The 14,252-nt window shown below is 38.1% G+C and overlaps 1 protein-coding gene across 2 annotated transcripts in view; it reads left to right on the top strand.

The window, feature by feature from the left end:
- FBXO16 (F-box protein 16) overlaps window positions 1–14,252 on the top strand; it is a 40,724-nt gene that overhangs the window by 9,549 nt on the left and 16,923 nt on the right. For both annotated transcript variants that reach the window (XM_031442154.2, XM_031442153.2), the window contains 3 exons: window positions 3,413–3,448; window positions 8,844–9,050; window positions 12,981–13,145. In XM_031442154.2, the coding sequence (XP_031298014.1) occupies window positions 3,413–3,448; window positions 8,844–9,050; window positions 12,981–13,145 (408 nt within the window). The remainder of the gene's footprint in view (window positions 1–3,412; window positions 3,449–8,843; window positions 9,051–12,980; window positions 13,146–14,252) is intronic.

Raw genomic sequence — 14,252 nt, 5'->3', positions numbered from 1 at the left:
TGTGTGTGTCCTAATGGACATAGACACACCCTTGGAATATGCATATGCATGTAGCACATTATTAATAGTGGTTGCCCCAAAGAGTTGGGTGGCATAGGGAAGTGGGAGGGAGGTCTATTCGAAGAGAGAGCTCTCGGGGGAGGGTATAGCTCAGGGGTAGAGTGTGTGCTTAGCATGCACGAGGTCCTGGTTTCAATCCCCAGTACCCCCATTAAAATAAATAAATGAACGTAATTACCCCCCCAAAAAAGAAAAAAAAAATTTTAAAAAGCTCAAGAAGAAAGAGCTCTTATTTTTTACTTTATACAGTGCAATAATATTTCAAATTTTAAAACAATTTAAAAACATATATAAATAAAAGCAAACAAAGAAAAGTAACTCTGAGAATTGAAAATACAGATTCCAGATCAGCTTTTCAACTAATTTCCTGTGTGACTTCAGTAAGTCACTGATGTCTCTGGTCTTTACTACCTTCCTTCGAAAAATGAGTGGGTTGGATCAGACCACCTCAAAGTTCCCTTCCAGATCTAACATTCTGACTGTGTGAAAGGGATTAAAAACAAATGCCCAAGAATACAACTGGCCAGAAGATGTCCATACAATAATTATAAGGACTTTTCTACACTTCTGCAACCAGGCATATGTCATGAATGATCAGTGTAATTTTGAGGTTCTGTTTTTGGTTTTGGTTTTTGATTTTGCCTTTTTTCTACTCTACAGTAAAAATGTGAAATATGTAGCTGTTTCAGACTGAAACAGAATCATAGGATTTTAATTTCACAGCAGGCTCTAAGTAGAGATGAAATTCAAATGTACACGCCTAAAAAAAGTAGCATCATCAGTTTAGGAAAATGTAGCAGATTAGAAAATAATTCAGGCATTGTGAACTTTGAGAGGCGAATATTTTAAAACTATGCATTTCTTTGCCATCCAGTATTTTAATTGAAAGTGATCAACACTTCTTTTGGAGTATGGTACACACATCTAGTTCAGTACATGTTAAAAGGGTGTTCTGAGAAAAAGCATCTAATTACCATCCATCAGTCATCATTTAGGAGCCCCCAAATGTCTTACTCCTACACTGTAATGATGTCACATGGTGCAATATGTAACTGCAGTGTCAACAGACTAAAATATCAACCGTGGGATTTTGACATGACAGCATGCTCTGAGTAAACTGTGATGTAAACAGACTGCAGCATTCTGCAAGGAAAAAAAAAATCCATTCTAATATTTCCACCTGAAGTCATACTGTTTCCCAGCTCCTTAAGATGAAAGACCTGATTGCAAATCTTTGGAATAAAGACTTGCTCCAAACCAGAGAATACATGATTCTGAGTCTGACCAAGGACCTGACAATGAAATTTGTCCCCACTTATATTTCTTGTTGAGGGTACAGTCAGAACCAGATCTGAGTTTGTCTGGCGTGTCTCCTCCCCCTCTGCACTCCCATCCATTTCTACTTGGGTCTAAATGCCTTTTGGTGAAGAAATGGATTTGCTCGGCTTCTGCTTAGTCTTGGTCGTTGGCCCTCTAAAGACCCCACCACCCACCCTATTCCTTTCCGGCCACCTTCTTGCTAACTCTCTTCTTCCCTTCAAGTCAGTGCCCCTTTCTTACCAACGCCCCCCATTGTCATTGGACACCATGGTGGTCATCCCAGCCTCCTTTTGAAAGGAGATTGTGGTCTTGGGACCTTTTTTCTTCCCACTGTCAGGCCAAAGCATTGGCAGCAGCAATGAGAATGTAGGACTGGAAGTCAGGGAACAGCAGGATTCTAGTGAAGAACCAGGTTCAGAGTTGAGCTGCACAGACAGTCTGGAACCAATGATTTTTTAAAAAATCTATAAATGTAACCCAATTGGGCCTTGTTTATCCTCTCTAAAATAAGGGAATTGAACAAAAAGATCTTAGGATTCCTTTGAGCACTGAACTTCTATGACTTCTGAAGTCAAAGCCAAAGCCTCAGAAACCATAGACGTTTTGTTGTTGTTCAGTCAGCAGGTGTTTATTCAGGGCTTGCCATCAAGACTGCGGAGCATAGAAGACAAAGTGGTTGTAATCTGCGTGGGAAGATGAAAGGAACAGGACCACCTGGAGAGCAAACAGCAAACCCAGTAGTCCAGGCAGAGCGTGGGCTGTAGGTGGCATATGGAAGGAGCCAGATCAGTGGGCATCAGCAAAGTGCTGGTGCCAGTGACCAGGGTTGGAAATTAGAGGATTGATAAGATTAGCTTAGATACAGGAGAGTTCAGGAAATATTCGAATCCAGATTTTTGAATCTTCTGTGTTCTATAGGTTCTCTCCTTTTTTCATCTAGAAATTGTGAGTTTATCTGTTCCTGTTATTTGACAGCCTTAGTAGCCCAGGTGGCAGTTAATTGGGGGGAGGGGAGAAGGGTATTCTTTTTAAAGTACAGAATGTGTCTACCTGTGATGTGTGAGATTCTACGGTTGGTATCAAAGATGACCTTTTACAGGTCTTGAGGTTGTTGTTGAACCAATTATTTCAGTCTCCGTTTTGAATGCCCTTTGAAACTAGAGTTTGAGAGTCTAAAAATGAGAAGAAAGCATTATCTGTTGGAAGCACAAAGCCAGCTTCTCATCCTCCTCCACCCAAAAGGGAAGAAATAGGCCTGAGCTACTTTCCAAGTAGGAACGTTTGACAGTGCTAGAGAAGTTAGTGCCAAGAGGAAGGGGGAAACACCGAGCCCGGTTCTGAAAGCTGCCGGAGGGTGTGTGTGTGTGGGAGTGAGAGAGACGTTCACATCTGTTCATGACTCTCTCTTGCTTCCTCTCCCCAGAACTCCCTCCCCTGCCAAGCATTCTCACACTAGTTGTCCCTCCCTCGCTCATTCAAATACACAAATGATTAATTCTCAGAAAATCACCTCTTTACCAATATATAAATACCACTCACATTGTGCCGAGGTGCACACACACAGATTTCTAAGCTGCAGACATATGTCGTGTATACCCACTGATACATGTCCACATGGAGATGTAAAAACAGAGTCTCTCCCTTGCAAATTTCACAAGTTCTCATACTTTTGATGTTGAAATATTTGGCAGGAGGTTCTCCATTTTCCTATTTTTTTCCTTTGTCAGTTTTTGCATCTCCTTTCAAATTCCAAAAATGATTTCACTTTACAAGTCCATTCTTTTCCTATGTCTTGCCTTTAAGAAAAATGATTACTTCTTCTTTAAGGTGAGTTATCCTACATGGAGGAAAAAGCGAAACTTTGCCCAAGTTCAAAATCATAAAGTACCTTCTCAGGTATAAAATCTGTCATTTTGTACTCAGTTGATATAATGAAAAGACTGCCCAGTATTTATTTATTGATGCTTTTTTGTAACGGGTATTTTGAACCATGAAATATGAAGTCATTCCATTCTTTTTTTATTTATTGTAGGTATTTGAAGAAAGAAGAGCCCTGCTTGGAAAATGGGTAACTGTTGAAAGTATACTTACTTTTTTATTATGTTACATCATCATAGAGACCAAAGAATTCAGTGTGTACATAAGGTAATGCGTGATTGCTCATTGCCTGGGACGTTTGATGGGTATTTTCTGTATATAACAGTTAGGGTTCTGTCAGAAAAATAGAAATCATACCAGTTATTTTAACAGACACAATTTAATGAATAGAACAGGTTAAACAAATACTAGAAAAGGCAAAAAGAGAACACTGAGGTACCACTGAGGTACCATGGAGATAGAGATGCAGGAAGTAGCTATGACCAGCTTCACTGATACCTCAGGAGCCCAGAGAGAGGACTCTGGAGCTGGGACCATCCTTCTAGAGGACTTAGACGTCTAAGGAGTAAAAAGTAGATGGTGTCATGCCCGGCTGATGCTGATATATCTGAGGAAGCATGGTTCTGGGAGTGTGGAAAAAGCAGGATACAGGAGTCAACTGCGACGGCCAGGGTGAAGAGTTAGGGGGATAGTGCCAGGAGCAGCAAGGAAGCAAAGAAGTAAGGTTCTACTTCCTCAGTTTCCTTCTAATGCCCCCCTTCCCACCAGCAGCATTTAACCAAGAGCCAACTGTCAAAGGAGAAATATGGTTCACAGAGCACCAAGCTCCCATGTCCACAGAGTATAGGAAGGTGGGTTTGGATCTGAGAAATGATGGCTAAAGAACCGGCACGGTCCGTCCACTTAACCACTTAACATCCATCTACACCCCTCATGCGCATGTAACATCCATCTACACCCCTCATGCGTATACTTAAACCTGCAAAGGAAAACTGTAACAACTTTATGTTCTTATCTAACAAGATACAACTACCCTTAGTACAAATGAAGACTTTCACACTCTTCCTCAAAGGAAACACAGAGTCTTAGTGATTGTTGTCCATCCTTGAGTCATCCCTCTCTGGGCAACGTGTCTTACTCATCAAATTCCTCAGGAGTGTCACCTAATAGTCTCTTCTACCCAAGAGGATTGAAAACATGGTTATGCGTGTTTATCCAGACTAGAGAAATATTCACAGGGGACATGAAAAAACATGCACAAGTATTTTGCAGTGTGTGTGTGTGTGTGTGTGTGTGTGTGTGTGTGTGTTGGAAACATCCTAAATGGTATCAGTAGAAATTGAATAAATCGTTGAATAAATAGATTATGGCATATCCATTCTACTGTGAATGATTGGAGAAAATATTATGCACTGGAGTTCATTGCACATCAGGACATTTATGGCTATATATATGTGTGTGTGTATGTATATATATATATATATATATATATTTTTTTTTAATAGAGATACTGAGGATTGAACCCAGGACCTTGTGCATGCTAAGCATGTACTCTACCACTGAGCTATACCTACCTCCTTCGTTTGTTTTTAAACTGTTGTGTATATTCCATGGGATGGGTATACTCTTAATTTATTTAACTGCTTCCCTATTGATGGATATATGTGTGTGTGTGTGTATGTATATGTATATGTAAATACATAGAAATGCTTGAGCATCAAACTGCAAACTGGTTATTACTGGGGAATGGAGTGAGATTTGATTGTGAGGAATCATAACAGATTTTCACACTTACTTCTGTAAGTGCCTATTTGAAACTTTTAAAACAATAAAGTATTCATGCTTTAATTGCGAAATTAAGTGTTTGATCATAGGATTCAGAAACTCAACCAAGTTAAGATCATGTAACCAATAAGGAAAAAAAAAGAAGTGTCTTTCTTCATCTCGTCCCCCACACCCCGGGAACCTTCCTTGCCATTCAGTGTGAGATGAGAGGCACTAGGTACCATCCTCACTTCCCGAAAGTGCAGCAAGAATCCTTGTAACAACTACTCTGAGAAGAGGGTTTCACAATTCTCTCCAGAATGCCCTATAAAAAGACATTTAAAATAATTATAAAATAGAATTCTACTATATGATATAAGACAGTGTAACATAGCATAATATAACATAATGCAATATAATATGTAATATTAAAAACGAGGATTTCACAATTCTCTTGCCAAAAAAGCCCTATAAAAAGGCATTAAAGTAGTTATAAATTAGGATTATATTATATGATATAAGATAGTATAGCAGAATATAATATAATATAATATATAATATTCAAAAGGAACTAACTGTGAAGTGAGGTACCGTACATGATACCAGGATAGAAAAATGGTCCTAGCTGCTCCCCAGTCTCACACATCAGATCCCTGGCTACACTGTTAAGGCTATTTTCACTTGAGAGGTGATGCATGAGAGACTGGGAGATTACCAAATTCCTGTACAGTTAACTCCTCCAGGGATTATTTACTTTTTGGATTATTCCTAGCACCTTTTAAATTCCAAAGGGATTTCCCCCCAACTGTTAAGCATTCTTGTGAGTCACCTACCCACCTTCAATTGGTAGGAGTTCAAGGAATGCAAATTCGTTTTCTATTAGCCTAAATAAACACAATTAGAAAGGAAAACCCCTCCAGGCACAGAACACCTATCAAAGCCAAATATAAATTACCTTTGACGGTTGTAATCAGGGAAATAAATGAAGAACCAATGTAATTATCTCTTTAATCTCTAGAGGAAAAGGTTTTAATGTTTTCTTTTATGGATTTCTTCAGCACTTTATAATACTAATGTTCTTTTATATTCATTTTAAATCACTTGTTCTTCAAGCTGAGGTCGTTCTCTTTTTGTGGGCACCAAGGAAAGCAAATGAGCTAACCTCAGCCATTCCAAACATACTTCCCATCCTTGTCAGTGTACAAACAGGGTGATCTCATGCCTTTTAACTGTTTACATATCTATTCGTTTTACGTTGGTTTATCTCACGTGCTTATTGTTTTAACATGACCATGGTATTTTATAATACTAGCTGCCGTGTCTACAATGAGTCATTTACTCAATTAGGATTTCTATACACTTTTTGTTTTATTTAATCCTCAGAACAACCTTACAATTGGGGTATGATTATTCTTAATGTATAAACGAAGAAATTAAGAGGTTGTTAGTGGTAGAGCTGGGATTTATTCATTTATTTCCGAAGCGTATTAGAAATAATAGAATGTTGGAAGGGAGACTCCCAAGGGCCTCATTCCCAAACCCACCATCCATCCATAATGCCATACTTTCTCCTCTCATGTTGATATATTAGTTTGCTTAGCTGGTCCACTATTGTTAGGCATTTGGGGTTATTTCTGATTTTTTGCAGTGATAATAATATCACATAAAAATTTCTTTGTAACCTTAATCATCCTGGGTCCCCAAGTAGCTCAGTTTCTAGAAAGCTACAGAGCACTGCCCAAAAGTCATTTTTAAAAATGAATACCAATCTTCATTTTGTCTCTCAAAGGAATCACAGGGGATCCAATTCAAAACTCGTAATGGTGCTTCTCAGCTCTCCCTCCTTCCTTCCCCAGTTCCCTCTCATCTGTAACTGCTACAAAGTCAATTAGAGTCTGAGCCCCAAAGTCCCTACAAGCGCAAGCTCCACCGCTCTTCTGTCTCCATACGCCTCCCCACTGGCTCTTCATTTTATGGGTCAGTGCAGCTTCCTGGGCCCTGGGCTCAGCCATTCTGGTCTGGCTTCTCTCTGTTCATTTTAATAATCCATCCCCAAAGGAGAGAAGTCTCTGGGAGTTGTAGATTATGGATATGCAGAAACAGGCATAAAAGAAATCTGGGAACACTCACATGTGAATACATTTTATTCATTTGTTTGTAAGTTAAGGTTTTTGGTGGGTTTTTTGTTGTTGTTGTTGTTGTTTTTTAGAATTCCTACCCCCCAACCCTGCTCTTGAATTAGTCTCCAAAGTGAGATTCTTGGGTCACTGAATAGATCTGTCACAGTGCATAGTTTTAATCAAGAAGTATTCCTTCTAATTTAAAAAATACATCCTATGATTATAAGGAAGTTGACTTGTCATAAAGCTTATAAAAATACATTTTTGCTTTATATGCCTTTTTAGGTGGTCAGTGTATTTTATGATTGCAACTAAAGTGCATTATAAAATTCGGATTACTTTATAATAATTAATAAATATCTATCTGGAAATGCACTAGTATACAAACACAAGTTGCCCCAGATTTCTCTATTTTCTCTTCTCTAGTGGAGAAAGGAGAGTTTTATACCCTGCTAATGACTCCTTCAGCTGCTAGATGTTCCCATAAGACCCTTTCTTTTGGTTTTGGCCAGCCCTCAAGTTCTTCCCTCTGACCCATCACTGATCTTGGAACCAGTCTGGGGTTATCTCTGCCGAAAATTGTGAAGTAACCGAAGCTTTTGTTTGGCATGCCCCGGGTCGCTTTGGCATGTACTTCTTGTCTCTGGCACTCTTTTTTCCCAGGTCCCCCATCAGTGTTTTCTCTCCAGTCATATCAATCATTTACGTATTAGTAGGACTTCAACCCCACATGCTCCCCTTCTCAGGAATATGTGCTCCTTATACCTTATCTCCAGTGTGAACACAAAGGTTTGTTTCTGGTCCTGGAGTTTTAATCACTAATGAGCTAATACAGAAACTTGGGGGGTGGGGAGAGGCTGCCCAGGCGTCTTCTCTTGAAGTTGTGCCGACGTCCCCGACTTAGGATGGTTCCACTTAACGACTTTTCAGCTTTAAGATGGTACAAAAGTGATAGACATTCAGCAGAAACCATATTTCAAACTTCAAATTTTGTTCTTTTTTCAGGCCAGCCATATGTGGTAGGATTCTCTCTTCTGATGCTGGGAAGCCCCCAGTTAGCTATGTGATCACGAGGGTACACAACAAATACACTTACAACCATCTGTACCCAGACAGCCATTCTGGTTTTCACTTTCAGTGCACTGTTCAATAAATTACATGAAATAGTCAACACTTTATTATAAAACAGGCTTTGTGTGAGACGATTTTGCCCAACTGTAGCCTAATGTTAAGTGTTCTCAGCACGTTTAAGGTAGACTAGGCTGAGCTCTGATGTTTGATAGGTTAGGTGTATTAAATGCATTTTCGACTTGTGATGTTTTTAACCTATAAGGGGTTTATCAGGATGTAACCCCATTATAAATTGAGGAAGAATTGTCTTTTAAAAGTATACATATTCTCAGTTTATGAATATGGCCAGCCTCCAGCTTATTGTTCTTACGTAACTAAAAGTTTTGAGGTCAAGTACACTTCTGTGCACACGCTGGTCTTGCACGTGCTCACAGATGTAAACGTGAGAAAGGACAGGTAAGTGGAAAAACATGGAGTTTACTAATTTGCGAAAGAAATATATGCTATCCATTCAGAATAAATGACTAAACTCGCTTTCTGTGCCATTCTTATCTCTTTTGCATGACAAATCTCTGGTAGCAGACTAAACCTGGAGTTTATTTTCCCTTTTGCTTTTTTTTTTTTTTCCAGTTTGACAAATGGACAGACTCTCAAAGGAGAAGAATCCTGACAGGCCTGTTAGAACGCTGCTCCCTGTCACAGCAAAAGTTCTGCTGTCGAAAGCTTCAGGAAAAAATTCCGGCAGAAGCGCTGGATTTTACTACCAAGCTTCCTAGGGTGTTATCTTTATACATCTTTTCTTTCCTGGACCCCCGAAGCCTTTGTCGTTGTGCACAGGTGAGAACAATGAAGCAGTGTCCAGCATTTTGTAAAGGCAGCCTAGAAAATTCTGAAACTTGAGGGAAAAAAAATACACACTCACAGAACCAAGGAGTCGATGAGATGGTCAGTATGTTTGGTCTGCACAGTTGGAATTAACCTCCGTCTCCTTTGTGTCTAACTCTGCATTTTGTGCTCAAAAGGGGAAGATGTATAAGACACCACTACTGTCCACAAAAAAGTATCAGCTAGTAGGGGAGACAAAGACACATATGGGTAACATCGTCAGCAGAACAGTCTTACATTACACAGCACAGAACAGCAAAATCCTCAAGTAGACAGTGCAGCCCATTCATAAATAGAAAAACTCAAAATAAGGTGCTGATGACATAAACACAAAACAATGTGAGACCGAAAGAGTTCAGAGTGAGCAGATGTGCTCATGGGGGTGAGGGGCAGGGGCTGGGGCTGGAAAAGGATCTGACCATTATTTTCTTACAGGTAATTCCCTGGTGTATCAAAGTGTATTATTTAAGGTGTAAAACTGGTAGTCATTTTGTTGATTCTTTTCATAGAATCTAGTAAGACCGCAAACTACCTTGTTACCCTGCATTCGCATATGTGTAACATGTTAGCTTTAGTTTAAATTAAAGAAGTGAATGCAGTAAGATAGATAAATTATTCAATAAATGATCGGGACAGTTGGGCGGCTATCTAAAAAAAATTCTAGAAGAATAAAAGATTGATGTGAAATTAAAGGAAACCATTAAAGTTCTCAAAGGAAACATAGGGAAGGAGGCCTTTTTGAGTATCCTATAATACTTAGGGCTTCAAAAGAAAATATATAACTTAAAATCTTGCTTCATGTGTTTTATATTATATATATTATATATATATATATTATAAACTAGCATAAAGAAAGCAAGATTTCAAATTGTGACTATAAAAATTAAAATTTTCTCCATGGAAAAGAACACCATAAATAAAACCAAACAGTAAATAGGGAAAAAAATATATTGCCAGCAAAGGGCTAATTTTCTTACTTTTTGAAGAAATACTATAAATCTATATTAAGGGGGGAAAAAAGATCAAAACCCAGCAGAAAAATGAGCAAAGGCAGTGAATAAGTAGTTCACAGAAAGAAAAGCAGACATTTCTAAAATATGTAAAATGCTTAGCCTCATTATCATGCCATCCTTCATGACTCAAATTGACTGAGTTATTTTTTTTAATGGTAATATTCTATCTTGGCAGAGGCGTGGGGAACAAGCACTTTTGTATATTGCTGGCAGATAAATTGATACAGCCACTGTGGAGAACAGTTTGGTAGTAGTCAGTTTTTAAATAAAGATTCCCTTTGCCTCAGCAGTTCCATGTCTTGGAATTTGTCTGATGGGTATACTTCAACACATGCAAAAATTGTGTCTATGTAAGAATATTGCAGCTCTGTTTGTAGTAGCAAAAGGTTGGAAACAATGGAAATGTCTACTGTTAGAGGACTAGTGAAATAAATTGCAACCATCTCCAAGATACATATATCATCAGTGAAAAAAGTGAAGGTACCAAGTTGTCCTACCATTTTGGAAAGAAAAAAAAGAATATATCCGAATGTGTTATATTCTGGAATGATACACAAGAAACCGGTAACAATGGTTACATCTAGGGAGGGAAATGAGTGGCTAGATGGCAGGGGTGAGAGAGACTTCCTTTTTACTGTGTGGCCCTTTGTGTCTTTGAATTTAGTATTCATGTACACGTATTATTCCAAAAATGAAATAATTTTTTTAAAAAGCACAGCATTTTAAATGTCCAAAATAGGAGAGTATCATACAGCCATATAATGAAATATTATGCAGCCGTTACAAAACATGTTTTGAAAGAACAGATGTGCTTATTATATGTAAAATGAAGAAAGCATGATTTTATTTTTATTTTTTTAAATTGGAGCACAGTCAATTACAATGTGTCAATTTCTGGTGTACAGCACAGTGTCCCAGTCATGCATATACATAATATATGCATTTTCATATTTTTTCTTTGAGCATTATTACAAGATATTGAATATAGTTTCCTGTGCTATACAGAAGAAACTTGTTTTTTTAAATCTATTTTTATATATAGTAGCTAACATTTGCAAATCTCAAACTCCCAAATTTATCCCTTCCCACCCCCTAAGCAAGCATGTTTTTAAATTGTATACAGTTTCCCGATTTTGTTCCGTATGTGCCTAGAAAACAGATAGAAGGGAAAAGAACTCTATCAGGTTGTTAATAATGATCATCTCTGATTGATGGGAGTTATGGCTATTGTTTTTTCCTTCAAGCTTTTCAGAATTTTTCATGTTTTTCCATAATGAGAATGTCATCACTCCAGGGAAACGTTATTTGAAATAGCTGAACCTATCATCCACAGGCACCATGTGTCAGTCTTGCAAGATTTCAGCATTGTATTGTATTCCCAGGACCGACTGTGAGCAAACACAGGCAGCAGTTATTTGTCCAGATTTAAAGCAAACAATGAAGTCATTGCACCAAGATGAGCTTTGAGCAGTTTAACAATACGGAAGGGGAATGTCTTATAGTTTTGAAAGCTCTTACCTACCCTTCAATTCTCTTCATTCCTGCTTAGTTTAAAAACAACAAACAAACAAAAACACACAAAACCTTATCTACCCCGGAGTTGGGGAAACCACAACTTAAATACCCAGGTATAAACAAGATCTAAGAAAAAAGAAGGAAAGGGTGAGAACTGAGAAACTTCTCTCCCCAGCCCCTCCCTCCTAAACTTCACCTCTTGACTGAATTCTGAGTTAACTAACCATATGGGGATTAAGGTGGGTGTAGTTTCATTTCTGGGTTGAACAAAGTAGATGTGATTCCTGTTTCTGCCTGCAGGGCTCTATTGGACCCATTAACCTTTTTCCTCCTTCCAACCTGTGATTTCTTCTAACTGTGCCCTCTCCTGTATGCCTCTCTCCTGCACATCTCATCTTTAGCACATAAAACAATGATAAACATAATAGGAACTCAGTACATGATGGATGGAAGGAGGGAGGAAGGGAGATAAATGGATGTATGGGTAGCAAATTCCATTATAGAGCATTCTGCTTATTTTTTTGGCACTCAAACATTGTTCATTATTTGGTTAATCTTGAAAAAGAGGCCAGTTTTCCAAGAATGAAACTTGAATTTGAAGGTTAGATGTCATCTTTGTGACTCTTATGATAAGAGACATAGAATGCCTAGTGTCAGTTTTACATATGAGCTTGACTCTAGTTTCTAGCAAGACTTACTCAAAACCTGAAGTAAATTACCATAAATACTACTACACATAGTAGAGTCACCTCCACCATGTGCTGGATGTGTGGGATTGACCGTGATGCTGTGGAAGTGGAATGTACAGAACAAATTCTTAATGCTCTGTTGAATCTTAAAGGTTGTTTAGGACCTGCCAATGTAGTATTAGCAATTGTGTTCCCTTCATAAAATTTATATTTAGTTAAATCATAGGAATGGAGGGAAAATGGAAACACATCATGAGAAGAATAAGCAATGTGCAGACCTGAGTTTCTGTACCCTTCATATAGCTTTCATATGGAGACCTTCAGGAGCCTTTAGGATGTCCCAAATTCTATCCGAGCCTCAGCTTCCTCATTTGCAATATGAGAATAGTAATTATGCTTCCCTCCTTAGTTTGCTATGAGGATGGTTACTAGGCGCTCAGTAAATATTAGTTGACTCTGATTCTAAGTCTGAATTAATATTTTTTTAAAAAAATCCATCTGCTTGGCTAGGAAGCACTTCAGGTAGGAGGTAATGAAGCTGTGATTTAGAGGAAAAGGACGAAAAAGTGATTTCAGTTCAGGGTGACAGTTCAAAACCTAGAGAAAGCAGGCATGTAAACTGAATAGAGTTTGTTTTTTTTTTTTAATTGTTGTTTTTTTTCCAGGTGAGCTGGCATTGGAAGAACTTAACTGAACTGGATCAGCTCTGGATGCTCAAATGTTTACGGTTTAACTGGTACATCAATTTCTCTCCGACTCGCTTTGAGCAGGGTATATGGAAGAAGCACTATATTCAAATGGTGAAAGAGCTCCCCGTTACCAAGCCCAAGGTACATCTGGGGAAGGAACCAGCAAAATTACAATCAGCTTTTTGGGAATTCTAGAACTAAGACTAAGTGATCAAACCGGAAGTTGGGGGAGGCAGTTGGTTCAAAGGAAAGATACTATGACTTCAAAATTCTCCTCTTCTGCGAACTTGACAACCCTTTTCAAGATACCCACGTTAGCTGAGAGCTGTCATCTGATACTCCCCAACCGCGGTTCCCGCCCAGGTCAGGACTCTGCCCAGACTCCTGGATTTCTGTGTCTCTGACTCCTGCACCACACGGTCCTGACACTGGGGCTCTGTGGGCAGTGTGCAGTATTTATTACCTACGGGTCATCAAATTTTAAACAATTGACATTTTCTGTGATTCTACTAGACAAGCTGAAGTTTATTTTTGTATCATTTGTAAAGAAAGGTTTTTCCAATAAATCAGTAATTAGGGAAGGGCATCACGGGCACATTAAAGTTCTTTTTAAGCTAGAAACTAGCAATGTAAAGCATTCACATAGACTCATAAAAAGTAATGTGAGCATAATTTTTTCTAGTGGTTTTCTATGCATTATAACCAATGTTTATATTCATTCTTACAATCACAGTTAATTAGATAACTTATGGGAGATTTTTTTATGAGCCTTTTCTTTATGGTGTGATCTATACACATGCAGAGTTTTGCACAATAGATGAGTGAAAAATTATATGCAAATTTTAAAATGTTTAATGATTTTTAAAACCACAGGGGTTTTCTGTGAAAAAGCTGCAGTGAATCCTTTTCAAACTGAAGAATCCTTTTGGAATATGCATAGTCAACTCCTAACATGCTCCATTTAAGTTCAGTTTTATTGTGTTTGCTCAAAGTAGAATCCATCTACATTTAATATAGTAATAAACTATGCATCGATAATATTGTTATAATTGCAATGATAAAACTAAGTCTTTCTGATTTCAGTAATTGGTGTTCTCCACGAGGATTTCTTTCAAAAAAAATTTTTTAAACTTCAGTGGTAGAAAAGTTATTTTAAAAATGATAGTAGCTGTGACTTCTTTTTATCATAAGGCTTCCCTTGACTCTATTCTCAATTGTAGGCAGGAAATGGGATTCAATAGCTGAAGA

The sequence above is a fragment of the Camelus dromedarius genome, chromosome 36 (assembly GCF_036321535.1).
Source record: "Camelus dromedarius isolate mCamDro1 chromosome 36, mCamDro1.pat, whole genome shotgun sequence".
Classification (NCBI taxonomy): domain Eukaryota; kingdom Metazoa; phylum Chordata; class Mammalia; order Artiodactyla; family Camelidae; genus Camelus; species Camelus dromedarius.
This window is presented reverse-complemented; position numbering and strand designations above follow the sequence as displayed.